The sequence below is a fragment of the Triturus cristatus genome, chromosome 9, assembly GCF_964204655.1.
Source record: "Triturus cristatus chromosome 9, aTriCri1.1, whole genome shotgun sequence".
NCBI lineage: Eukaryota > Metazoa > Chordata > Amphibia > Caudata > Salamandridae > Triturus > Triturus cristatus.
In genome coordinates this window covers 1,230,503,254-1,230,530,458 of record NC_140592.1, presented here as the reverse complement: position 1 = coordinate 1,230,530,458, position 27,205 = coordinate 1,230,503,254, and the positions used below count along the sequence as shown (strand labels likewise).

Sequence of the window (27,205 nt, the reverse complement as noted above, 5' to 3'; positions counted from 1 at the left end):
GCCTGAGCCTTTGGGAGAGATGCCCACGCCCAAGAAATTGGCAAATAACTTAGGGGTCATCATTGATGGCCAACTCTCCATGCAAGATCATGTCAGGGCTACGTGTGGCGAATGCTTCGGTATTCTTACGCTTTTGAGAAGACTATTCAGATGGATCCCAATAGCTTGGCGAAGAACTATAGTCCAGGCTGTCATAACGAGCAGTCTGATTTATGGCAATGCATTATTCATAGGCATGGCTGATTATCTTTTCACACAATTGCAGGTGATCCAAAACGCTGCGGCAATGCTAATCTGTAATATGGACAGATTTGGCTCTGCTTTCGCTTGTTTAGCTTCTCTACCCTGGCTACCTATGCGTAAGAGGGCTAATTTCAAACTCTTATGCTTCGCTTATAAAGCTTTGCATAATGCAGGTCCGGAGATTCTACAAGTCAGAGTGGAATGCATAAACCCACTCGTGAGCGGAGATCTCGCAATTTGGCCCTGGCTAAAACCAACCGTATAAGGAAGGTCAGCTCAGGAGGCCGTTCTTCTCTTACCTGGCTGCTGCTCGGTGGAACTCCCTACCTACGGATATTCACCTCATTGACAATAATACCAGGTTTAGGAAAGAATTAAAAACTTGGCTCTTTTCGGGTTAATGGACTGTATGATATTTCTGTTCTGGTTCAGTGAAAATCTCTGTGGATGGGTTGGGCAACTACTCGGCGCCATGACATCCCCCGGGGGATAAGGGATGCACTACAAATACGTAAATAAATAAAAATGGCATACTCACAGAAGAATCAAGTCGCGAATGCCTAACCACGTGTGGTGTTACTCTGCTGTTTACATTGCGAGTATTTCTTCAGATCCACGCCCTTGCTGCTAAAATTGAAACTATTCAAGTGGGTGGATTTAAAACCCATGAGGACATTGCACGTCACCTAGTGGTGCATACTGGATATGGTATGTGTAATAACCATCTAGGTTGGTACTCAGTAGTGTTTATATGGAAGCCAGATCCTTTTGCCAATTTCCTCCGAAATCCTAGGTAGAGAAAATTGCAATATGTATATCAGAGCCTTGGGGGAAAAAATACTTTTTGAGGTATTCTGGTTTATGCACGGAAACTGCCCATAAGGCAGCCTCTCATGCAAATTCCATCACCAGCAGCTTATACAATACAAGGTTGTAGAGTTCAGTGTTTTTAAACACAGGGGTTATGAGATGCCCATTCTCCTACATAATCGTTCCATTCAGAAAATGAATCTGCACTTTCCCGCTCATGGTAAAAATCAAATTCGTAGTACAATGGATACATAACCATTCCCATATGTTCTTGGCGTGTATGTTTGCATTCATGTAATGGTAGCAAATGTTGTCCGTATACCTGTAAAACATAATTCCAGGTTCAATAAATACATTTTCTAGAGTAGACCATCTGCTCATCGTCAGAAAATGTATGAAACGATTGCCCCGGTCATCGTCAACTTACCATGTGTTATTGGTTTGTATATCAGAACGCACTGTGGTACATGATGAACTGCGGTGCTGCACCCTGACCTAAAATAGATTATGGGGCTCATGATTTTTACTTCTACCCTTGCGCATCGTTTCCTATAAAAGAGCAATGTCTAACTTTGGCGCAACTGGTCCACACCATGCTGAATCCACATGTGAGCATGTTCTGTACAAGATGTACCTTTCACATTAAAGAAAGGTCAGTCCTTCAGCTCCTATGAGTAACTGCTTCTGGCAGTCACATCACTCATCCATCAAAGAGGGAACCAGAAGTTTGGTTCTCCAGCACAGTCTGGTTTGATAGCAACTTGTTAAAATTAATGTTACATTTAGAGGAAATAAAACCTTGGCGCAACCTTGAAATTTTTGAAAATGCTTTTAGAAAACAGATGCACGAAAGGAAAAAACAAGCTGGAAGATGGCAAAATCTCCTTTCCGATAGAAGTACGAAGTGCGAATAACTTTTTGGTGCACATGGGACCCAATGTTGGGTGAGTCAAGCCTGGCCAGGGGCCACAGAGTGGAGTAGAGCCGTATGAGAGAAGCATGTGCTCCAGTGCTCAGCAAGCCTGCAAACACAAGGTATGGGGCAGCTGTACATGACGCACGCGTCAGTGCTCGGTGAGCTGGCACACAAGGTGTGGGACAACTGTACATAAAGCAATGGGCCAGTGCTCAGCATGCCGGCAGACACAAGGTATGGGGCAGCTGTACATGACGCACGCCTCAGTGCTCGGTGAGCTGGCAGACAAGGTGTGGGACAACTGTACATGAAGCACTGAGCCAGGGCTCAGCATGCCAGCAGACACAAGGTATGGGGCAGCTGTACATGACGCACGCGTCAGTGCTCGGTGAGCTGGCAGACAAGGTGTGGGACACTGTACATAAAGCACTGGGCCAGTGCTCAGCATGCCAGCAGACACAAGGTATGGGGCAGCTGTACATGACGCACGCGTCAGTGCTCGGTGAGCTGGCAGACAAGGTGTGGGACAACTGTACATAAAGCAATGGGCCAGTGCTCAGCATGCCGGCAGACACAAGGTATGGGGCAGCTGTACATGAAGCACTGGGCCAGTGCTCAGCATGCCAGCAGACACAAGGTATGGGGCAGCTGTACATGACGCACGCGTCAGTGCTCGGTGAGCTGGCAGACAAGGTGTGGGACAACTGTACATAAAGCACTGGGCCAGTGCTCAGCATGCCAGCAGACACAAGGTATGGGGCAGCTGTACATGACGAACGCGTCAGTGCTCGGTGAGCTGGCAGACAAGGTGTGGGACAACTGTACATGATGCACTGGGCCAGTGCTAAGCAAGCCTGCAAACACAAGGTATGGGGCAGCTGTACATGACGCACGTGTTAGTGCTCGGTGAGCTGGCACACAAGTTGTGGGACAACTGTACATAAAGCACTGGGCCAGTGGTCAGCATGCCGGCAGACACAAGGTATGGGGCAGCTGTACATGACACACGCGTCAGTGCTCGGTGAGCTGGCAGATAATGATGCACATGGGTCAGTGCTCAGTGTGAGAAGTTGGCCTGGCATATGCTGGTCACTAGTTATAGTGGCCACCTTGCACCAGTCCAATTCGACTATTATGGTAGATAGGTTTAAGACAACCTTTCAAAGAAAGCTATCCTAGTGGTAGCTGTGGAGAGCAGCCTTCAGGCTAAGTCTCAGAGGAATGTAAAGCAGCTTGTTTTACCTTATAATCTCTTGAATTACCAAATGAAAGGACACCACACAGGTATATATATCAAATATATATGTATTTATTTCTAGACACACTCTACTAATCTCTTTATGAGATTAGAAGCCAGGAACACATTCAAATATCAACGTTTCACAATAAGTTAAGCACAAATATGGCTGGGGCCCTAGGGGTTTGCGGGATAATATACTAAAAAAGAGGTTTAGGAAAGTCGACTTGCAGAATGACGGGGCCTAGGGCCTGTAGAATCACTGGGGCTTCACTACTGCAGTAAAAGCAGGTAAGTAACAGACCCACGGGAGACGCATGCAGTGTGAGAACACAGCCGCGTGTTCCCTATTGATCTCAATGGCGCAAGTCGCGGTTTGATTTTTAAAGTTTTAGGGTACTTCGAGGAAGTCTACAAGGAAGCCACTTACAAGGTAAGTAATTCGCGGGCCATAACACACTAGGGCACCGGAGTGCACGAGTTACCTCACCCAGGGAAGCCGGGTGCATAGGTGTCTTTTGGTGTCGGGTCGCGTTGCTGTTTTCTATGGAGACCAAAGAAGATTTGCTGCTTGCGAAGACTGAAGAAGTGTCCGGTGGAATCCAAAGCTGGATTCAAGATGAAGATGACCTGAAAATTGAAGGGACAGCGTTCACCATCACTTGTCAGTGACCCGGGGCCAGGAAGATGGATGCCCACGGATGTCGGGTGATTTCAGGTGATCAAGGGTGTTTTGACTCTTCGCTCACGAGGTCCAGGAGAAATCGACGGTGACCAGCAGCTGGATTCGGAGTGTCCCACGACGTCTACAGCGGACTGCAGTGTCGGCAACCGGATTGGAGCCAACAAGCCTTGGCAACAGCAAGTCTTGTGGAAAGTGAATTTAGTCAATGGTGCAGTCCAGCAAGGTCTGAGGGACTCACCCAGCAAGGGTAAGTGAGGGCAGGCCTGGAGCAACCAGAGGAGCCCTTTGAGTCTATAAGAAAGTCTTCGGGGGACCCACAAGCCAATGGGCAAGGGATCGCAAAGACGCCTCTTGAGGAAATGTTTCACAGGAGCCCATGGTCACTCGGGACGGGGTAGGCCTCTGATTTTCGCTGCAAAACCTGCTGGAGGCTTGGGCCACAAATGGTCCAATGCACAAGTTCGTAGAACGTCGTGAAGGGGTTGCACTCGACAACAGTGCACGGTACCAGGGTATTGCTGTTCCTCGTCACTCGTGGGGTCCACTCGCCTCAGCTCTGCTGGGGGCTCACAATGGCCGTCGAGAATTCAGGAAATCCACTTCCGGGCTGCAGGGACTTCGAACTCCGGAGGGAGCGGGAAAGTTTGCGACCGTTGATTAGAGTTTTTGGTGCCTGCCAAGCAGGGGAGTTAATCCTTGACTCCAAGGGAGATTCTACTGTCTTCCAAAAGTAGTGGAACGTCGAAGGGCCAGGATTCTTCTTTGTAGAGCGTCATCCAGGGTTATCTACTTTGCAATGGCCAGGTTTCCTACCTTATACTGAAGATAGGGGAGGGACTAGCTCTATGACCACTCCTCTGGGACGGTCAGGGTAGGGGGTGGTTACACCCACTTCCCTTTGTCCAGTTTTGCGCCAGAGCAGGGGCAGGTAGGCCCTGAACTGGTTTGAGCTGGCATATGCACAGAGGAGCCTACTGCTCCCCCAGTGCAGGACTTCAAAGCACTCTAGGAGTGCACCCACCCAGCCCCAAAAAACAAAATCCTGTCTGGAAGGTGGTGACACCTCCCTGTGACAGGATGCCTATTGTTGGGCCTCCTCCACTGCGAGTTTCGGTCAGCAGCAGGAGGGCAGCCCAGTGTCTGTGCTGGTGGCATCCATTTTGTGATGCCAGGGCTCTTTCAGATTTCTACCGTGTTTCCACAGTAGGTACATGTCTTCCCCTCTAGATGGGTGGGCTCATACTCCCACACCAGTTACTGGTGTGGGGGTATGATTCCAAGTTGTTTGACACCAAACACGACATGTTTTGATGCAGCCATCCCAAAGTTAGCATTTACCGCTAGGTTATAATGCACTTAAGAGTATATGGTTTAACCGCATCCACAAACAGCCACAGAGAATAGACTCTGCCAGCTGCAGAGGGGTCCTGCTCATGCAGAGGCACCCCCTCACATTGTAAACCAAGCACCCTGCCCTCAGGATTGATAGGGCCTGCCATAGGGGTGGCTGATAGGTTTATATGTGTGTGTATGGTGAGATATAGGAACCTATACCTCAGTGAGGAGTGCTAACACTACCTCACCCAGGCTGCAGTAGCAGGCCTGTGGTGTCAGATTGAGAATGCTTCCCAGGGGTGGCATAATACATGCTTCAGCCCCTGGTAGGCCTGTGAAGTACCTATGCCCTTGGTACCTAAGGTACCATATACTAGGGGCTCATAAGGTACCACAGTATCCAATCACCAGTGCATCTAATATGCACACCAAGTTGTTTAGAGAGATCAGTTAGACTGGGGCCCTGATTAGCAGGGACCCAGCCCGACTATAGCCAGAAACCAGTGTATACATCAGAAAAAAAGTGGGGGCAACATAAGTGCAGATCCTGCACTCAGCCAGTCAGGTGAGACAACGGACACCATGAAGGGTACAGCCGCACACAACACATGGATGAGTGCAATGTGAGACAGTGAACAACAGGAAAGGTACAGCCATCCTCAAGACAGGTAAGCCCAGTGATGTGCCAGTCACTAAACACCAGGGAGGGTCAGCTGTACCGTATACTCATGGGTCAGTACGCAGTGAGTCAGGCGAGACAGCATACACCAGAAATGTACAACTGTATATGAGACAGACAAGTGCACTGCTGGTTCAGTCACTGGACACCTAGGAGGGCACAGCTGTACATGCTACACATGGGCTTCAGTGATGAGGTACTAAGTAGACAACAAGTAGGGTGCAGCCATACAGCACAAAGGATAAATTGGGCACCAAGTAGGTTACAGCAGTACATAAAACACCAGGCCCTTTGTGCGGAAGAGACAGTGCACAACAGGGAGGGCACCGCTTTACTGGATACTCACCTACCCTAGTGTTGCATTAGTCAGAAGACACTAGGTACATGATAAGCCACCAGTGCTGGTTGAGTCAGTACAGCAGGCGGGGGACAGTTGCATATGGTATGCATGGGTTCCAGGCCTGTGTGAACCAGGTCCAGTCAGCGGACACCAGGTAGGGAACCGCCGCAGACGATACACACAAACTCAATGCTGGGTTGGTGAAATTAGTCCAGAGATGAGAGACTCCAGATGTGTTGGCACCGAATTAAAACTAATGATGCGCTTTTCTTGCATAATTGGATACATGCATCAGTCCTCTGATCTATTGTGGGGATGTCAGGTTGTGGATTTTGGGGCACTGCTCTGTAATAATCTAATTCAAGAATCCATAACCACTAATCACCTTGTGAACTTTTAACTTTCACTCATGAACCAAATGCCTTCACCCATGTGATCCTCTGGACTCAACAGTGCACATTAAGCCACCTTTTGCGCATCTGTGGCCACCAGGGTTACTGTCTGTTGGAACCATAATTTGTATTCCTAAAGATGACCCACCTACATGGGACATAAGCACTCTACGAGTCGGCTCGAAACAATCACCTGACAATAAAACAACTCTGACAAGTGTTCATGGAGCGATGCAGGTCATTTATTACCACAGAATTTTGTAGCACTGGAACTCCGAATCCCAGAATTTGCCACCACCCTCAGAAAGATGGCCTAGTTTTTATTTTTAAATCAATGTTTGACTACATTGTGCCCGTTTCCACATCTAGTTTTAGGTGTTCACTGTCATTCTCAATATTCGTATTTTATTTTTTCCTTTTAGGTATCTGATGCATCTCAGCCCTCACTCCAAAGAGATGACGTTTGCCGTACAGAGAAGATTTTCTGTAGCAGGGGCATCTCACACATGTAGTGACTGCACATAAAAAACAGTAGTACATTTTACATTTGCTTTTTCACCTATTTAATATTACAAATATTTACAGTTTTAAATACAGGAATACATTGATTTCCATAAAAATTATTGAATCTTTTTAGGAAACTGCCAGAAGCAGGATTTAAATCTGAGTCCCTAATTTTCAAGGCCAGTGATGAGTCATCTGCGCACATCTCAATGGGGTGCAGAAGGGCCAAAGCTCTTTTACGAAGTTTGATGAACAACAGGGTTTTGAATTATTCCTACCTGTAAAACGGAGATTGGTTTTGTCCTGACACCAGAGGCAAAAACAGAAAGAGTTTTGTGAGCAAATCTTTCAAACAGAAGGCAAACTGAAGGCGCCAAGAAGGAGGTTAAGCACCCGGGGGAGATTAAGTAAAGAGGAATTCTTGAAATGTCCAGTTCGATCGGTCACACCATCCTTCTTTATAAAATAAGTTAATTTCTGCTCCAGGTACCATCAACCATTCCTAGATCTAGAGGTGTGAGTTGCCAATTCCCATCTATTATCTACACCCTGAGACCTGGCTTGGAGTCCATGGAAATGCATCCGCTTGTCCAAGAACTCAAACAAAATACATAATTTTCCATCTGAGAAAAGGGCTCAACCAGCAGTTCGCTAATATATTTAAACAAATGTTTTGTCAGCCAGAATGGTGATAAAAAGCCCAGCTTTGAGACAGTGGCTTACGAATGAGGAATATCTCCAGCATGAGGCCAGTTAACCAGACTAGTGCACTGTAGGAAAGAATGAGAAATATCTCTAGCATGAGGCTAGTTACCAGACTATTACCCTGCAGGACAGATTGATTAATATCTCTAGCATGAGGCCAGTTAACTAGACTAGTACCCTGTAGGACAGCGTGAGAAATATCTCTAGCATGAGTCCAGTTAACCAGACAAGTACCCTGAATGACGGTGTGAGAAATCTATCTAGTGTGAGGCTAGTTACCAGACTAGTACCCCGTAGGACAGGGTGAGAAATATCTCTACCATGAGGCCAGTTAACCAGACGAGTACCCTGTAGGGAAGACTGATTAATATCTCTAGCATGTGGCCAGTTAACCAGACTAGCATCCAGTAGGACAGCATGATAAATATCTCTAGCGTGAGGCCAGTTAACCAAACTATTACCCTGTAGGACAGATTGATAAATATCTCTAGCATGAGGCCAGTTAACCAGACTAGTATCCTGTAGGTCCGCGTGAGAAATATCCCTAGCATGAAGGCAGTTAACTAGACTAGTATCCTGTCGGACAGATTGATAAATATCTCAAGCATGAGGCCAGTTAACTAGACTAGTATCCTGTAGGACAGATTGATAAATATATCAAGCATGAGGCCAGTTAACTAGACTAGTATCCTGTAGGACAGATTGATAAATATCTCAAGCATGAGGCCATTTAACTAGACTAGTATCCTGTAGGACAGATTGATAAATATATCAAGCATGAGGCCAGTTAAATAGACTAGTACCCTGTAGGACAGATTGATAAATATCTCTAGCATGAGGCCAGTTAACAGTCTAGTACCCTGTAGGATCGCTGTCACAAGCTTCTGTGTTTAAGATCTCTGGAACCGGAGATCGTACATACCCAGATATATAGTTCTGCTTTTTGACATTATAGCGTATACGGTTTCTGTAAACCGAGGGATACGTTTCGTAACCTTAACCTGATCCTGTGAAGCGTGTGTGACTGCTATGCTTTTAAATATCTGAGCTTAGAAGAGTCTCTTAAGTGAGGTATAGCTCTGCTGTCGAATATTGAGTCTGTAGGATTTCTGTAACCAGAAGATAGTTCTACTGTTCGAGACCTGGACCCGTAAGATAAATACCCACAAGCGCAGTTTTACTGGCAGTGGTCTGAGCCTGTAAGACTTCTGTGACTTGGAGGGTAGCTCTGCTGTCATAGACCAGAGTTTGTAAGATCCGTGCAGCCAAAGAGGCAGCTTTACTCTCCACAGCCTGACCCAGTGTGTTTAGGTCACATGTGGGAAATGGCAGCCTCCTGAAGTCTAAACTTGTGCAATCTCTGGTCTGACCATAAGTAATCTCTACCCTGAGCAGCTGTGGCATAAATCTATATAAACAACTGATTTCTCTGCTGTCAAAATATGTATGCATACGCTAAGCAATCTCTCTATTTCTAACATCGGATACTGAGATGGCCGTGGTGACATCAACTGGCTGAGGAAGGTTTCAAATTTCGCTTAAGTTTATGAAATGTATAGTGAACGTTAAATATAATCAAACCAGTTGATATAAAACACGCAACTTACTGAAGCTTAATAGTAGTTCTTAAAATTCTTCAATTAAGAACCTGTCCTTGGACAAACCTAGAGTTCTTTCCACAGAAACATTACGGGGAAGATGTAGTGGGGAGATCCCATTTCTGCCATCTTATAAGCCTCAGTTCCCGATGAGAAGATCCAACATGTGGAATGCCCATATGCCCAAATTTCCGTAAGAAGGATGCACTTGGGACAGGGACTAGGAAGGAAAGAAGGGTTTGATGAGGGGTTCGAGAGGCAGGCTGGAGATCGGCTTCCTCATGGTTTGGCAACCCCTTCCGCCACATGCCCAAGTAGCCACTGGATCCTTGGAATCTGCAGAACCCTCCTACCACACACCTCTTCACTCCAGCTCTCACTGCAGCCTACAGCAGGCCTCTGTATATTGTGGAATAGAAAAGGACCATTCAGTGCCTGACAACCTCAGAGTCAATCATGGATGCCCCATCCCCCTCAATCAATGAGGGGGTTTATAAGAGTGCTACTCACACGTGAGGGTCTCACGGCTCTAGGGGGTGGGAGCAATGTGGCTCTGGGTCATCCGAACAGCCAGGTCTTTAGGTTCCCCCTGAAGGTGTGCGGGGTGGGGGAGTGTCTGATGTTGACTGGGAGTTCGTTCCAGGCTTTGGCTGTGACGTAGGAGAAGGCCCTTCCCCCGGCTCTAATTCTGTGGATGCGTGGGGCCGTAGCTAGGGAGAGGTTGGCGGAGCGGAGGTTTCTTTTTGGTGCGTGGAAAGAGATTCTTTCGTTGAGGTATTTGGGTCCGATGTCATGGACGGATTTGTAGGTGTGGGTGAGTAGTTTGAAGGTTACTCTCTTCTCGATGGGGAGCCAGTGTAGGTCTCACAGGTGTTGGGTCATGTTCTCGTGTCATGGGGTGCCGAAGACGAGTCTGGCTGCTGTGGTCTGGAGTTTCTGTAGGAGGGATCTGTTGATTTGCGCGTAGAGGGTGTTTCCGTAGTCCAATCTGCTGGTGATGAGTGCATGGGTACATTTTTTCTGGCTTCCGGTGGGATCCACTTGGAGGTCTTGCGGAGGGAGTTGAAGCAGGTGGAGGAGACGGCGTTGACCTGGCGAGTCATGGTGAGGGAGGAGTCCAAAATGATGCCGAGGTTCTGGGCTTCCGAGGCCGGCAGGCCACCAAGTGCTGTTCCTCGCTGAGGGGGAGGGGCCAAGGCTGAGGACCTCTGTCTTCTCCGAGTTCAGTTTTAGGCCGCTGTCGCTCATCCAGGCTGCGACGTCTTTCATTCCTTCTTGGAAGCGGAGTTTGGTGTCTTCAGGGTTCTTCGAGGGAGAGGAGGAGCTGGGTGTCATCGGCATATGATACAATGCTGGGCCCATGCTGTCCGACGATGGCAGCGAGGGGGGCCATGTAGATGTTGAAGAGCATGGGGCTGAGCGATGATCCTTGGGGTACTCCGCATTTAATCTCTGTGGGTTCGGAGATGAAGAGTGGGAGTCTGATCCGTTGGGTTCTGCCAGTGAGGAAGGAGCGGATCCAATCGAGGGCGAGTGCTTATATGCTGGTGAGGTTGAGTCTGGTTGCAAGGGTGCGATGGGAGACGGTGTCAAAGGCGGCGGAGATGTCTAGCAGGATGAGGGCCGCGGTGTGTCCTTGGTCGAGTAACATGCGGATGTTGTCAGTGACGGCGATAAAGCCGGTCTCGGTGCTGTGGTTGCTGCGGAATCCGGACTGGGAGGAGTCAAGAATGGTGTTCTCTGTAGGAGAGTAGGGTCTGCAATCCTATGATCACCCAGATTTTTTGCTTTTGCTTCATTGGTTTACGACTTTCCCTGGCTGTGGGCCTGCCAATCAGACCCACAGCCTAGCTGTTCTCTCTCGAAATTAACACACATGTACATTAGGTGCATCCACTAATTGGAACTGGGCCGCCTTGTCAGTCCCTGTCTCAGCATACCACAGGTATCCAGGGCATCGGTGTACCCAGGGCCTACCGGGGGCTGCAGCATGTATAATGCCACCCCTGGATGGCCGCCCAAATCTGACACAACTGGCTGCACGACAGCTGGGGCAAAGTGGTGTAATCACCCGTTGCTGTAGGTGTAGTATCCCTACACCTAACCCTAAAATGGACACATGGATTCCTATCAGTCACTCCTATGGCAGGCCTTATCAATCCTGAAGGCAGAGTGCAGGGAATCATGTGGGACGGTGCTCTGGCGCGAGCTGAGCCCGTCGACGGCTTGCGGAACTAAGTCCTAATAGCCGTTCCATGGTGACGCGGGCCAACTCCTTTGACATGCATTATAATCCTTGCGGTTATTTGCTAACTTTGGCATCGCATCACCTACACATGTCGAGTAAGGTGTCATACGAATTGGAATACGAACCCCTCGCCAGTTCTGGTGACGGGGTTAGCATTCCCCCCTTTTAGAGGGGCACGACATGGAAGTAACCTTGAACCCCGGTTAAAGTTGACTCAAGCCTCAGCATCACAAAATGGATGCTGCCACCAGACACAAGTCTGACCTCCTGCTGCTGGGAGACCTTCCAGCGAGGAGAGCTTGGACAAAGGGTTTCCTGTCGAGGGCGGTGTTAGCACCATCCCAGACAGGGTTTGTGTATCCCAGGTAGGCAGGGCTGAAAGGAAGGTGATTGCAAGTGGCACCCCGGTGCTCACTGTGCATAGCCCGGCTCAAACCAGTTTTGGGGGCACACCAGCCCCTGAGCTGGGGCGAAGCCGGACAAAGGATAGGGGTGTAACCACCCCCCTCCTGGCCCCACCCATAGGTAGGACCTAGTCACGGGCCAGCCCCTTTTCTTAGAATAAAGGTAGGAGCGAGTCCCCTTCCCAAATTGGATAATCAGATAATCGGATAACTCCGAATCACGAACTACTTTCCACGAAAGGAACTCTTGACTATTTTCTGAAGACTCTCCCTTGTGGCTAAGGAGTAGCCACCCTGTACCAGCAGGCACCACCTAAGCGCTTGCGGTTTGCTGTAAGTCTCTCCTACGGATCAAGACTGCCCAGCTCGACGAGACCAGAGTTCCCTGCCATCTCTGACCTTTTACCTACATCATCAGCCCAGCTGAGAGTCGTAGGTGTGACGAGACCTGCGGGACCGGCCATCTTCAGAACCTGCACGACGCTTATCTAGCACGCCCACCGAGGGACCCTCGAGTGAGTGCACCTAGGGTTTGAGAAGCCCTAACCCTGAGCAGCTCCAGCACCGAAGTCTGCCTCCCCAGCATCCACGAGATCTGCGTGGGGGCCCTTCCGCTCCTTGCTGTTCACCGCGTTGTCCGACCACTTGCCGACCGGCTTGTGGCCCTCTTCACGACGCACCACGATTGTTTCATCACTAGTCTGGTTGCTCCAGACTGGCTCTTGCTCCCTTTCAACAGAGGAGTACCTCGGACCCTCCTGGTCCACTCCAGACGCCATCTTGACTCCCCCGCGTGGGTTGCCACTGCCAAGATCCGCTGCCCCATTCCTGGGCCCAGCATCATCGACAGCAGACACCTTCGTGGGACAGCTCGCCCTCCATCCTGGTCGCCGCCGCGCCTCCTGGTCCGAGGAACAGCCGAGTCCGATGTCATCCACTCACCTGGTCGAGGTGACTTCAGCCGGTACCCTCCTGGTGCCCACACGATCGCTAGCTAGCGGTTGAGAACTGAGTCCCCTCTGCTTTCAGGTTTCCTTCATCCCCGATCCAGGCTTGGATCTCGCTGAACATCGTCACTGGTCGCCTGCCAGCAACTCTTCTTTCAGGCTCCTGAGACTACAACGAGGACTCCCGACATCTTGCCGAACCTCCCGCAGCCTCAGCCTCTGGGCTAGGTAACTCGAGCATTTCGGTGCTCCATCGCAGGTTCGCTTTACAAGTGTCCAGTTCCTTTTTCGTTTAGTCCCACTGATCGGATCACTCCGGAATCAGTAACTTTAGACTTTCTAACCTCTCCCCTTCCACTTGCAGTGTAATGGTTTCGTGCCCTCGGGCATTTGTGTAAATTGTGCAACTTGAAGTATTTTCGTAAGAGTTTTGTAGTGTGCTTAGCTCCCTGACTCATAAAGAGCCAGGGTAGTCTTGTTATAAATAAATATCCTTTATTTTCATAACAACTTGTGTGGTGTTCTTTCACTTGGTGTTCAAGGGGTATATGTGATGGTAAACAGCTGGCTTAACACACCCTCTAGAGTTTAGCCTAAGACTGCTCGTATCCACGCTACTAGGATAGCTGGTCTATAAGGTTGACTTACAACCAATCATCAATAAGGGTCGTTTGGAATGATACACAGTGATCACTAGAATAGTGAGCACTATATATCAGGCCAACTTCTCACATTCTCTTCGATGAAGGTGGTCAGTTGTGCGTTGACGAATTTGTTGGTGACTTTGGCTGCGAAGGGAAGGAGAGAGATGGGCCGGTAGTTTTTCAGGTCTGTCGGGTTTGGTCGAGGGTTTCTTGAGGAGTGGTTTCCCCTAAGCCCGCTTCCAGTCGTCGGGGAAGATTCCGGATTGGAAAGTGGAGTTGATGGTGCGGCGTAGTTCAGGTGCGATGGCGGCGGAGACTCAGTGGAAGATGTGAGGCGGGCAAGGGTCCGTGTGGGCTCTTGAGTGTGTGCTTCTCATGATCACTGTGGTGTCTTCTGTGGTGACCGGTGTCCAGGTGGTGATGGTAGGCTGGCTGTCGTTGCTGGAGGGGCGGGTGGTTTTTGGAGTCTGTTAGTTGAAGCTGTCGTAGAGGGCCTTGATCTTTAGGTGGAAGAAGGAGCCAAGTTTGTTGCAGAGGTCCTGGGAAGGTGTGATGTCTGTGGCTTCGCTGGGGGGGTTTGGTGAACTGCTGGATGATGTTGAAGAGTTCATTTGAGTTGTTGGCATTAGTGAGGATTTTGTTCCTGATGAAGTACCTTTTGGTGTTTTACGAGTTGGTGATATTCTGTAGTGGTGTGCTTGTGGGTGGACTGGTCTTCGGTTGTTTTGCTGTTTCTCCATCGTTTCACGAGCCGTCTGCAAGCGCGTCTAGCTTCTTGGAGGTCCGTGGTGAACCAGGAGGCCTTCAGAGGGAACTGTCTGTCGGGGCGGCGGAGGGGAGCGAGGTTGTCTGCGCAGCTGGAGATCCAGCGCTGTAGTTTTGTGGCTGCAGAGTTGGTGTCGGTCGTGGCCAGGGGGTCATGGATGAGGGTAGAATTGAGGTCCTCGTCTGTGACCTTGTTCCAGTTCCTTTGTGGCGGGCATGCTACAAACAATTATGCCTGCACTATGCAGATATCCACTCGGCAGCAAGAATGACAGTCATGCACCATTTGTTCTGGACTTCTATACAAGGGGGTTTACCCCCACCTGTCTGCATGGAAGGCATCTACAAGGTAGCCCGGATACGTACTCCAGGAACCCCTTTTTTGGTGGGTTAATTTGGCACGTAATGGAGAGAAGAACCAGTATTCATGGCCACTGGAATTATGCGGCAGGGGAGGGCCAAAATATGCAGCAGGGTTAACTAAATTATGCAGCAAGAAAAGACAAATTTGGGTTTGTGTGCGGTGGAGGTGCTGAAAGAGAAATGTATGCAGTGGTGGTCAGTCCAGAGGGGCTGCGAAGTGTGGCTGAAGTGGATGTTGGTCCCTCCTGTGAAGACGGGGTCGAGGATGTGTCCGGCCTTGTATGTGGCAGTGGTGATGAGCTGCTCCAGTCCGATGTTGGCGAGGTTGTCCAAGAGGGTGGTGGAGTCCGGGTCGCTGCAGTTGTCTAGGTGGAAGTTCAGGTCTCCGATGAGTATGTAGTCCGTGGAGGTGATGGCGTGGGGTGCGATGAGGTAAGCAATGGCGGTGGTGAAAGGAACGCGGGGCCCGGCGAGTCTGTAGGCAAGGGTGCCGTGGAGGGACGTCTGGGGTTGGTCCGGATCTGGAAGTGAAGGTGTTCGGAGGTGGTGGAGTCAACGCTCATACTGGAGGTGGAGAGTCGGAGGGAGCTCTTGGGTGCGATGGCGAGTCCTCCTCCAGGGCGGTCTTTCCTCTGGATCTTGCAGCCGTAGGGGATGGTGGTGGAGATGTCGGGGGCAGAGGCGCGTTAGTCCAGGTTTCGGAGAGGAAGGCGCCGTCTGGCGAGAGGGTGTCGAGGAGGTCCCAGATCTCTATGGCGTGTCTGTGCAGGGAGCGCACGTTGAGGAGGATACAATTCCGGGCTTCGTTGGTGCGGGCGCCCAGTGTGGATGCGGAGGTCGAAGGAGTGGTGTGGATGGTGAAGGAGTGTCGGCAGGAGATTTGGCCGTGGGTGGTGTTTAGCAACGACAGATGGCAGTTTGTTTCTACCGGGATTGAGTGCGAGGAGGCTAGCTGGGTTGTAGCTGTGGATGGCTGAAGATCCAGGGTCCCTGGCGGTGGTCGCGGACGGGTCTATGTGGTCCACTTCTCCCTCGGGCCGGGTCATCATCTAACGCAATCTAAGACATACTTGGACTTCCTACTGAAGATGGATCTCTGCTGTGCATAAAAACTAGGCCAGCAATTCAGGTCAGCAACATTTCGCTCAATTTCTTTCGTAAAAAGTGTGCCACTTAGCACAAAAATGCACATTTCTGTGTAGCTCACCATCCACACCTGCCTATGACATATGTTCTTAAATCGGGATCAATAATGGTGGTTATTGGTTTGATCGCAAGTCTGGAACTTGGATGAGAAACCCCCATTGACTGGTTTGATCGCTATCCTAAGCTGCTGCTACCAACACGTCCTGAAATCCCCAACCAAACGTTTCATGGATCGTTCTCGCCTAGGTCCTTAACACCAGCACCAAAGTGAGGTTTCCTTCCAGAGCTCGAAATGTTACAGACCACAAACCTTCCTGGAAACCAACTTTAGGAAAACTCAATAATTGCACGATACAAGGGCTTTCATCTAAATTACCATTCTAATTTAACGGATCAAAAAATACAAAGAAAAACACACAACTACTAAATATTTCCTTTGCTGTTGATACTCAAGACCAGCATGCTACAAACAATTATGCCTGCACTATGCAGATATCCACTCGGCGGCAAGAATGACAGTCATGCACCATTTGTTCTGGGCTCCTATACAAGGGGGTTGACCCCCACCTGTCAGCATGGAAGGCATCTACGAGGTAGCCCTGATACGCACTCCAGGAACCACTTTTTTGGTGGGTTAATTTGGCACGTGATGGAGAGAAGAACCAGTATTCAGGGCCACTGGAATTATGCGGCAGGAGAGGGCCAAATTTTGCAGCAGGGTTAACTAAAGTATGCGGCAAGAAAAGACAAATTCTGCAGCACGTTTTGAGATATTTCATTATTTTTGCCATTTTTACACTTGTTAACACCATGTGGGCACCGGTTGCACCTCATTGGTATCTTTAACACCTAAAAATAGCAATAAGCAACAGAAAGGTGGCCAGTCAACCTTTGCAAAGATCTGCCCGGTAACACGCGTTGCTGAGTTTTTACTAACTTTTGAACCGTTTGTGCTAGAAACAAAACACAACAAATGTTAAAATCTGCAGATTATGCAGATGATGGATTACGTGTCAAATGTAGCAAATCCATAACTATGCGAACAATGGCCACACATTGGCAGAATTCTAGTAGCCCTGCCAGTAGTAAAATCCCTGCTAGTCCTTCTGACTGTGCATTGTCACCATGTCCAGCAATGTTCCCAGGGTGAGCACTGCAACTTTTTATGTCCAACATCTATTAGACTTCCAAATCAGGAGGTTGCTAATTCTAAAATGGATGCTACCCACACACAAGGGTCACCAAAGCCCTCACTGAACACACACCTTCCGGAGGCAAAATGCATGATAAACACGCCTGCACTGCCCCTCGCCCACAGGCGTCACCTCCCCATAAATGGAAGGAAGGTACTCAGTGCGCAAAAGACTCGCTTGGTGCATGGTTTTAGCACAACTCTATTTGAACATACATTCTCCGTTTGCAAAAGCTTAACCCAAATTTCAAAAGGCCAAAGTTTTGACAAGTTTTTGGCCAGCTCTCCACTTTTTTGGTCATTGGTGGCATCTTCTGAGAAGGCAGAGTAAATCATGGTCCTTCCCCTGTAACGTGGGGCTGAGCTGAGCAAGGGCACCGGTGGATTACTTTAGATTAGTCTAATTTCAGAGCCTGTCACCTCAGGTCATTAAATGACCTGTGGTGACAGAACACACCACCCGGGTGCACGAAGTGTTTTACTGTATTTCAGGTGTTTCCGGCACCGGCTTGCTTCTTGTCATTTGAAATCGTCTTGGTTCTTGTTGGGGGCTGATATGTCACCCATATCCTTACCCAAACCTGGCACTCTTTACACCCAACCCCTACGTGCCTCACATAACACACGGCTCAGACAGGTAGCTGGTAACCATGGTTGTTTCAATAATGCCTGTTCTGATGGGGCGCTGCTGGATGTAACCCTCAGACACCACATACCACGCCTGGTCCCAGTGACCAGTTCCATGGGATGCTCTCAGACTACTTATCACAACTGCTTGGATCGTGAATGCTCCTGGATGGACCCAATGACGACGCACATACCACGGCTACTTGAGTCCACTCCTGCCACGTCTGGGTGGACTCCTCACAGAGGCGCAACTACGGCTAATTCTTCCAGCAATAGGAAGAGTGGAGATGCAGGGGCTCTAAGAAAGGGTGGAAAAAACAACAAAGCCTCAATAAAATGCAAATGGTCGTTTAAAGACCTATGAAGTGCTCGGGTGCAGCTGTGTGTGCGCCCGGGAAGCTGGCTCAGCCCGGGCTGACACGCACGACGAAGGATAGAGGGAAGGGGGGGGGGGGGATGGGGGGAGGAGTTTGAAGCCCTTTGGGCGCAAAGGGCGTTGCGCGCCTGACTCCTCATGAATCGTGCAACGCTTGCACCTTTTGTTGCTCCAAGTCCAGTGCTTAATTTGAGCAATAAGATGCAGGGGCCGAAAACCTCTACAAATGAATCAAGTGTAGGGACCCGCCGTATTTCCAGGAGCTCGCTGCTGCCGAATGCTGGGATTAGGAATTAACGGCAAGGCCTCGCCTTGATGACACCCCATGCCCAGGGCCACTGGAATTATGCGGCAGGGGAGGACCTATTTATTCAGCGGCGCTGACTAAATTTTGCAGCAAGAAAAGGCAAGTTGTGTGGCATAACGCAACACATTTGGTGAGTGTATCAGCTAATTTTTGCACACATTAACACAATCTGAGAAAAACTTTCACATCATTACTACAATTTTGACAATAAGGTGCCAGTCAACCTTTTCGAAGGGCTTTCCACTGTGCGCAAAAAGTGTCGCTGCGTTTTTAGTAACTTTTGATCTGTTTGAGCTAGAAACATTTTTTTTGTTGTTAAAATCTCCAGATAATGCAGATCTGAAAGATTCGACAAATCCATAACTATGCGGAAACTCCACAGACCGAGCCGCATCATTCCATCGACCATAGCCATGCCGCGTTTCCCTGCCAGCGACAATTCCTGTCTCTTTATCTCACACTCATATCGTCCCCATCAGAGCATGTACCATGGAGGTTTGTACCGTCCACGTTCTTACCAGTCCGTGAATGAATTTTGGTGCCTTGCCACTGGTCTGACGCGCTATTAAATTCACCTACATTATAATACGACACAGAATACAAGCCTGTCTTGCATGCGTTATTATGATTACTGAATTTATGATCCGTTGAGTGCTCTCTAGCGTGGAATCACTGACATCTAGTGGCAGCAAACGGAAGTGCAAGTCAAAAAAGTCGCCATGGAAAACTAGTTCACCTGAGATAGAATTGTAAGAATATATATATATATCTCGCACCTAGCCAAAACGAAGCGGAGCGCTGTACACAGTGCCTTAAAATAGCCGGTACTTTCCGGTACTGAGTGCCTTTACTTTATTTTGAGAGGGAGTGTAGCCACACTTCTCAGCAGAGGTGCAACAGGTACTCTGGTGTAGGGTACATGCACTTCTATTTTACTATTTTAAGCACTGGCTGTACATGGTCAAAGACATGCATGAAGTCGCCGAGTAACAGAGGAAGCTGTATTAGTGATGGTTGATGCATTGCGATGTGTTGTCCTTTAAAGAGATGAGTCTTCAACTCTTTCTTAAACTGAAGTAGAGCTGGGGCGGTCCTGGTGGATGTTGTCCCACATCCTGGGTGCAAAGAAGGAAACGTTCTGCTGCCTTGTGTTTTTTTCTTTTTTACCCTTCTTAGTCTTCGGTCTGATGGTGGCCTGACTGCAGGTATGCCGAGAACAACCAGGGATGGTGAGACTAAGTGGGTGCTGGTAGTAAAGGCTTTGTAAATGATGCTGCTGGATTGAAAGATGGTGTGGACTGGCAGGGAAAGCCAATGGAGATCTACAAGGATAGGGGGTCGTGTGCGCAGTTTTCAATGTCTTTGCTAGGCAAACATTTGTGTTTCACTGTCTTCATGAGATGAATGTGACACTAAGTGAGGCTTTGATGGAAGCAAGCTCAGCTGGTACTGTCTGGAAGTCCACATGCTCATAGGCATATCTCTGAAGATCATATCTTGTGATTTGGCTTCTGGGTTCACCAACCATCAATCGCCTGACAAGGCTGCCAGATCATACCGTCACCAGGAGACCGTGTAAGCACTTTTGGGTGACCATTTAATGTATCAGTAGATTCCAGAGGTTTCTTGCCATCTCTGTAAAAGAATGCAAAGCCCTCATTGGACATAGCAGGTCATCTGGTTCACCTCTGGAGATCAGTCTGGCTGGTTTGCTAACCGATATTAGATCAGCAGTGGCTCTCCAGTACTATGGAGATCATGAACATGTCCCGGAGGACAACGGCTCTTCCTGGCGAGTTTAGGAAAACCATAGTTCACTCCCTTCCTGAGAAACGACGACTAAATACCAAAGATTCAGCCAACCTTTGGCCGGTTACCTTCTTTGGCAAAGCTACTAGATAGAGTTGTCATGGCTCAACTTCAACTTTATGGAGAAGATGACCTCTTCAACGAGGATCAGGGTGGATTCCGACCTGGTGGCTTCAAGCCGGCGGTAACCACAGTGCAGAAGACTTATGGATGATGCTGGACAGAGGTTACTCGCAGGCGGTCGTTTTATTAGAGCTCATGTGGGAGGAGGGGGCATTATCACTCTCTCATTGCAACCAGTCAGGATCACCGCCCCAGAAGTAGAGATGGGTTCCATCAAATGGTGCAATGGCTCTTGGGATCTCTGCTCCAAGACGGGAAGTGCAACTCTTCCTGACAGTACAACATGGATACTGGAGCTGAGAGACTTTGATCCTCAGCGGGCCCAGAGGTTCTGGGCACTGCTTTCATGGGCTTTGCCCCCCAGAAAACGATGCAACACGCTGTCGGGTACCACAGCAGTGCGACGAGGCAGGTTCATCCTTCTTGCGTTTACTCAGACACTTGTGTAGCATCAGAGATGGTGATCTGCACAGTACAGTGCAGAGTACAAGAGAAGAACAGAGATGTATTGCCTGCCCTACACACCAATCATCTGGGTTTTAAAAGTCATGTCATTGCCTACAGGCTGCTCAACAGTATACAGCAATACTTAAAGTGGTGTGTGTGTGTTTAACAGTTGTGAATCAGATTTTTTGTCAAATGCTGATGAAACCAGTCAATTCAATTCAATCTTTTTTTTGTTCAGATCATAAAAGTGGATAAAAATGAATACTGCAAAACTTGAAAAATACAACCAATCACAAGTCTTTCCTTAAACGAGCCCCCCTTGAAGCAGATTTACAACGAATTTCCATATAAAACACATTTAAGGAAAGACGTTAAGTTAAAAATTACTTTGTATATGGTTCTCTTCAACTATAGATTTTCGTTTTCAAAGAGTAATAAAAACAGTGAACAAACAAAAGATCCTCATAATTCATTAATGCACCGCATTTTTCCTTTTAGGCATACATGCCCATAAAAAAGATGCAACCGCAAAGCAGACAAACGGGTTCGGGAGTGATTTAAAAAACATATAATGCAACCGGCAATGAAACTAGTCAGGAACAAGAGAGCTAGCTTGTGAAAGAGCTCAGCTAGTTAATCTGCTAACTGAAGATAAGACCATGGTTTCAATCTGACTCATTTGATTAAGGTCAGTAAGGGGACTATCAATAAATGGAGTAATTATCTGTGACGTGTCTGACCGAGTACGCAAGCGCTGTATAAAAGACTGGTTATGACAAGGACCAGACTATACATTTCCAGAAATTCGGCTCTTTGGGACACCAGAGCTGTGTGCAACAAGGGAGCCAGAGACTTGATGCAAGAACGCGAACCACGTGAGAGAGAATTCATTGCAGTAGAAACTCAGAAATATATGGACCATGGCAGCATATGCAGCTGGGGATAACTGGGTTCAAACCAGTAGTAACCATTAAGAAAGGACAAGACAAAAGAACTTCCAACGTAACAGTGCATGTATATGCTACCCTGAACAAATATTCTGTATAGCTCACCATCACAATGCTTGCAACATAAATAACACACTAATGAACAACATACCGCACCTAAAAGAACACAGGCGGCAGAACACTGCACAAACATCCAAGGTAGAGATGTCATGGTTAAGTGTCACAGTGTTCCCAAGAGCACTCATCATCTCGATAAATAATGCACCCATCCACAACAGAACGCATTACAGAGAACCACTAACGCCCATTCAACCCGGTGCCGGCAGACTACACGATGACTGTCCTGGTTCTTCAATAGCACGCATTACCATCAATGGCTGCCTTTACATGCTGCATGCTGGGCAAAGTGCCAACCTACTAACCAGGAAGCCACACAATAGATTAGGTTAAGACCTATGACCACACCAAACCACATCAATGACTAAGACATTCTTCCAACAATACACCACTGATAATCCAGGTGGCAAGGAATCCTCAGAGCAAGGGTGCAAGATGCCATAGTAACTTACTTGCAGGGGATTGTTCCTAGACTTAAATGTCAATTTAATGACCAGATTATTTATCGCTTAAGCATAGTACTCACACTAGCGAGAGGTGGCTTGGACGCAGAAGCATGCAGTACGTTACCTTCAGCGTCTCCACTTCCTCCTTGTGTTCTCTCTTCAGGTGTAGGATAGCTGAATGGTACTCTGGGGACAGAAGAAGTTCATAAATCAGCACTGTGTGAATGGACGAATGGAGTATCTCTTATTATTGTGGGGAAAAAGTAGGGCTTTAAAAGTTACTCTCCAGAAGTAACACATTACCTTCTATTAGAGCACACTTATCTGATTGCTATCACCAATTAGCAGTTTTTAAGACTGAAACGTGTCAATCATTCATAACTTTTGCGCAGCAATGGGACGAACACTGAAAGTTTAAATACTATACAAGAAGTAGTCCTTCGATTCTGCAATCTACAGAAGCCCTTATTGGACACTGGTACCTTGAAAGGCTAGTAGAACTGGGGCAGAATTAGCAACATATTGGGGTGTTATATTATGGCAGATTCTTGTGTGTATCTTTGTGAGTGTCTTACATTTTTGCTAATTTCTACAAATAAATACATACAGACACCAACGTGTTTCCATGTCACTATTCAGTTTCAAAAAAACATTCTGGGAGTTGGGGCAAAAGAGAAATGCAACTGATAATGTACTATCTACACAAAATCGAATTAATGGAAAATCCTAGTATACATTTATCACACAATTATACCGCGGGGTAAGTGCCAGAGAGTACAGCAACTGACAAACGTAGCATTCCAATTAGATACAACAGAGCTGTAGCATTTATCAAGACTACCAGAGCATCAAACACTTGAACCAGATGGATGATTTAGTAATATTGTACAGAGCTTTTAACCATGCTGTGGAATCTGTGATCCCATCCCAAAGTGCTTCTTCTATTTCCATTGACAAGTCCTACAATAACGCCTCTCCTCCGCCCCGCCTCCTGTATTCTGCGTCTCCGACAGAGGTAAGACCACACTACTTTATCAAACTATTTTATCAAACTATTTGTTATGTTTTATTTAAATATGTATCACACCACGGTTTTCCAGTTATTTTGGTCACTTATGTGCAGCGCTTTATATCGGCCGGTGTTATCCGGTACAGGGTCCCTGCATTTCTTTAATTTGCTGTTCCTAGTACCGAAACCAGGTGGCAAGTATCAACCTATCGTAGACCTCAAAGCCCTAAACAAGGTTGTCTTTGAAGAAACATTTCGGATAGTTACACTTCAAGCAATCATCTCTTTGATAGAGGAAATTATTTCTAGGCTTAAAGGACCCCAACTTCCATGTGCCAATTCACATGGGGAGTCAGAAGCTTCTATGCTTCGCCGTCCGGACCAGCACTTACAATTCCGAGCTCTTCCCATCGCGTTGGCAACATGACCACAAAGGGATTGGCTCCTGTTGCAAACCTACAACTGGGATGTGATTCCAAGCGTTTCAAATCCGGTCGAAAGGGGTTCCACTTGACCTTCCTCCTCCAATGCAGTTGTCCATGGATGCCAGACAGTGGGGTTCGGGAGTAACATTGGGGGATCACATCAGGAAAGACCAGATCAGTGGCTGGAGGATGAGCGATTACACTCTTCCAACTAGAGAGAGTTCGCTGCGCTCTGGAGGGCACCGCAAGCCTTCGCTCTCCAGCTGGAAGGCACCAATGTAGTTGTCAGGACAGACAACAGGCGTCGAGGTCCTAGCTGAATCGGCAAGGCGGTACAAAGAACAGGGAAATGAATCAGTTAACAACTCAGATATTTAGCTGGGTTGAGAAAGATCTACTAGCCTTGCGAGCAGTGTATGTCCAGGGTCGCATGACAGCCGGGCCCTTCCATCTTTGGCTCTCTGTCTGCCCTGGAGTTCAACAGAAGAAACGCGTTACTTACCTGTAACAGCAGTTATCCAGTATTGGTGTCCTTCATAGATTCACATGCCTGAATCATTCCCCGTCGTCGAGACGGGAGCCTCCGGTACATAACAAAGTAATGTCCTATAGACATACATAGAGAAAAATAGGCCTAAGGGCTTCCCCCTTAGCAGCCTATCCTAGTCCTTATGTAAAAAGGACCAAACTCTTAGAGTCAGCCAATCAGCTATCACCTCCCTCTAGAACCTTCCTGGCAGGAGCCTCAGTCCCTCAGATTTTCGTACGCACCAAGCTAGGTAGGCGTAATATAGTTAGAGAGAGGTGTGAGTCCTTCCAGGGGAGGCGGGAGGGTTGCATGTGAATCTATGAAAGACACCAATACTGGATAACTGCTGTTACAGGTAAGTAACGCGTTTCTTATCCAGTATTAGGGGTGTCTTCAATAGATTCACATGCCTGAATCAGAGTAGTTAGCAATACATTATGCACATTTCTGATGTAACATGCCATAAAGGTATTTGAGATAATACAGTATTATCATAACAGTTCGAAACATTGGCATACATCAAAACAGTAAAACAGTAAAGAATGTGCATACCAGGATGGCGGGATGTTGGAAGGCTCACCTCACTGGAACAGATGGCCCACTGCCGCATCCTTCGTAAGTTCGGCATCCAGGCAGTAGTGTCTGGAGAAGGTATGCGGTGACTTCCACGTCGCCGCTCTACAGATGTCCAGAATCGGCACTCCAGCGAACAGCGCTGCTGATGTGGACATCGCTCTGGTGGAGTGTGCTTCCACCCTGTCTCGCAAAGGCCGTCCGGCCCCTTCATGGCAGAATGCTATTGCAGAAGAGATCCACCTTGAAATGCTCTGTTTTGTTAGAGGCATACCCAGCCTCGGCCTGCTGTAGGCCACAAATAACTGCGATGACTTTCTGAAGGTTTTTGTCTTGTCTATATAGAACTTAAGACACCGTTTGAGATCCAGAGAGTGTAGCGTCCTTTCTGCTGCCGTGGTAGGGTTGGCGAAGAAGGAACGTAGGACCACCGGCTCGTTGAGGTGAAAGTCTGAAGGCACTTTCGGTATGAACTTGGGGTTTGTCCTCAGCACCACCCTGTAATGTTTGAACTGCATGAAGGGCTCCTGAATGGAGAGAGCTTGCAACTCCCTAACTCTCCTGGCAGATGTTAGAGCGAGTAACAGAGCCGTTTTCCATGAGATGTACTTGATGGAAGCTCGGTGAATGGGCTCAAAGGGGTGCTTCATGAGTTGGTTAAGGACCAAGTTTAGGTGCCATGTCGGTGGGACCCGTCGAGGTCTTGGAAAGGACCTATAAAGACCCTTAAGGAACTGTTTAATAAGTCTACTGGACCAGAGGGACGGGCCTTTGAAAGTCCTGGTAAAACGTGAAATTGCTGCCAGATGCACCTTTATGGATGCATGCGCTAATCCGGACTGTGCCAAGAGCAGGAGATATGGCAATATCTGTTCAGGCGTGATATGAAGTGGTCTCAGGCCCTTCTCCGAGCACCATACGCAGAAGCGTTTCCATTTGAGAGAGTAGGTTTTGTTGGTACTGTCCGCCCTTGCTCTTGCTAGCACGTCCCTGCATTCCTGCGGGATGTTCAAATGGCAGAACTCTCTGTGCTCAGGAGCCAGGCCGATAACCTGAGCGATTGCAGGTTCGGGTATTGCACCTGCCCGTTGGAAATCGTCAGCAGGTTCGGGTGCTGCTTCAGACGAATCGGTGTCCTGATGGAGAGGCGATGAAGGTCTGAGAACCAGTGCTGCCTCGGCCAGTACGGGGCAATCAGGATTAGGGTACAGGGCTCCGCCTTCATCTTCCTGAGGACCCTGGGAATCATCGGGAACGGAGGAAAAGCGTACGCAAATACGCTGAACCAGCCTATGGAAAAGGCATTTCCTAGCGACTCCGGTTGGGGATGCCAGCTTGCGTAGCTTGGGCATTTGGCGTTCTCCCTGGTGGCGAACAAGTCGATTCCTGGGACCCCCCATTCCGAGAATACGTGTGTTAGTGCACTCTCGTTGAGCTCCCATTCGTGGGAGAGAGATTTCTGCCTGCTTAGGGCGTCCGCAATGGTGTTGTCTTTTCCCGGGACGTAGTCCGCCCTGAGGGTGATCCCCTGGAGAACAAGCCAGTTCCAGATCTTTTGCGATTCGCGCGATAGAGTGAGCGAACGCGTTCCTCCCTGCTTGTTCAGATAGTGCATCGTCGTGGTGTTGTCCGTTCTGACGAGCACATGGGAGTTCTGGATGCGTGGTAAAAAGGCTTGCAGCGCTAGGTACACAGCCCTCAACTCCAGCAGATTGATATGGAGGCGTTGCTCCTGATCTGACCATTTGCCACTTACTCTGAGGTCCTGAAGGACAGCTCCCCAGCCCGCTAGAGATGCATCGGTGGTGATCACCAGTGGCGCTGCTGGAAGCAGGAACGGTAGTCCCCTCGACAGGTTTCTGCAATCCTTCCACCACTCGAGGCTTTTGGATATTTGCGGTGTTATGCTCATAATGTCCTCGAACGAACCTGTACTCTGAGTCCACTGGTTCGTGAGAGCTTCCTGCAATGGACGCATCCGCAGCCTGCAGTGAGGGATGAGTAGTATACAAGAAGACATCATTCCCAGGAGTGATTTGAAGGTGCGAACTCTTAGGGACTTCCTTGATGCCACCGCCGTGGCCAGCGATATGATCCTGTTTTTTCTTTCGTCTGAAGGAAATGCTCTTGCGCATTCCGTATTCAAGGTCGCCCCGAGGAAGGTGATGCTTCTTGTTGGGGACATATGTGATTTTTGAAGATTGAGAGTCAATCCTAGATGTTGGAAAAGATTGGTACAAGCGTTGGAGGATTTGGTTGCGCCTACAGCCGTGGGCGCCTTGACCAGCCAGTCGTCTAGGTAGGGGAAAACTTGGTG

General features: G+C 48.4%; 1 protein-coding gene across 1 annotated transcript in view; it reads right to left on the bottom strand.

Annotated features, from left to right (window-relative positions):
• Window positions 1-27,205, bottom strand: part of FMN1 (formin 1) — a 469,294-nt gene that overhangs the window by 72,863 nt on the left and 369,226 nt on the right. The window contains exon 10 of the mRNA XM_085627914.1: window positions 22,477-22,538. Within this exon, the coding sequence (XP_085484040.1) occupies window positions 22,477-22,538 (62 nt within the window). The remainder of the gene's footprint in view (window positions 1-22,476; window positions 22,539-27,205) is intronic.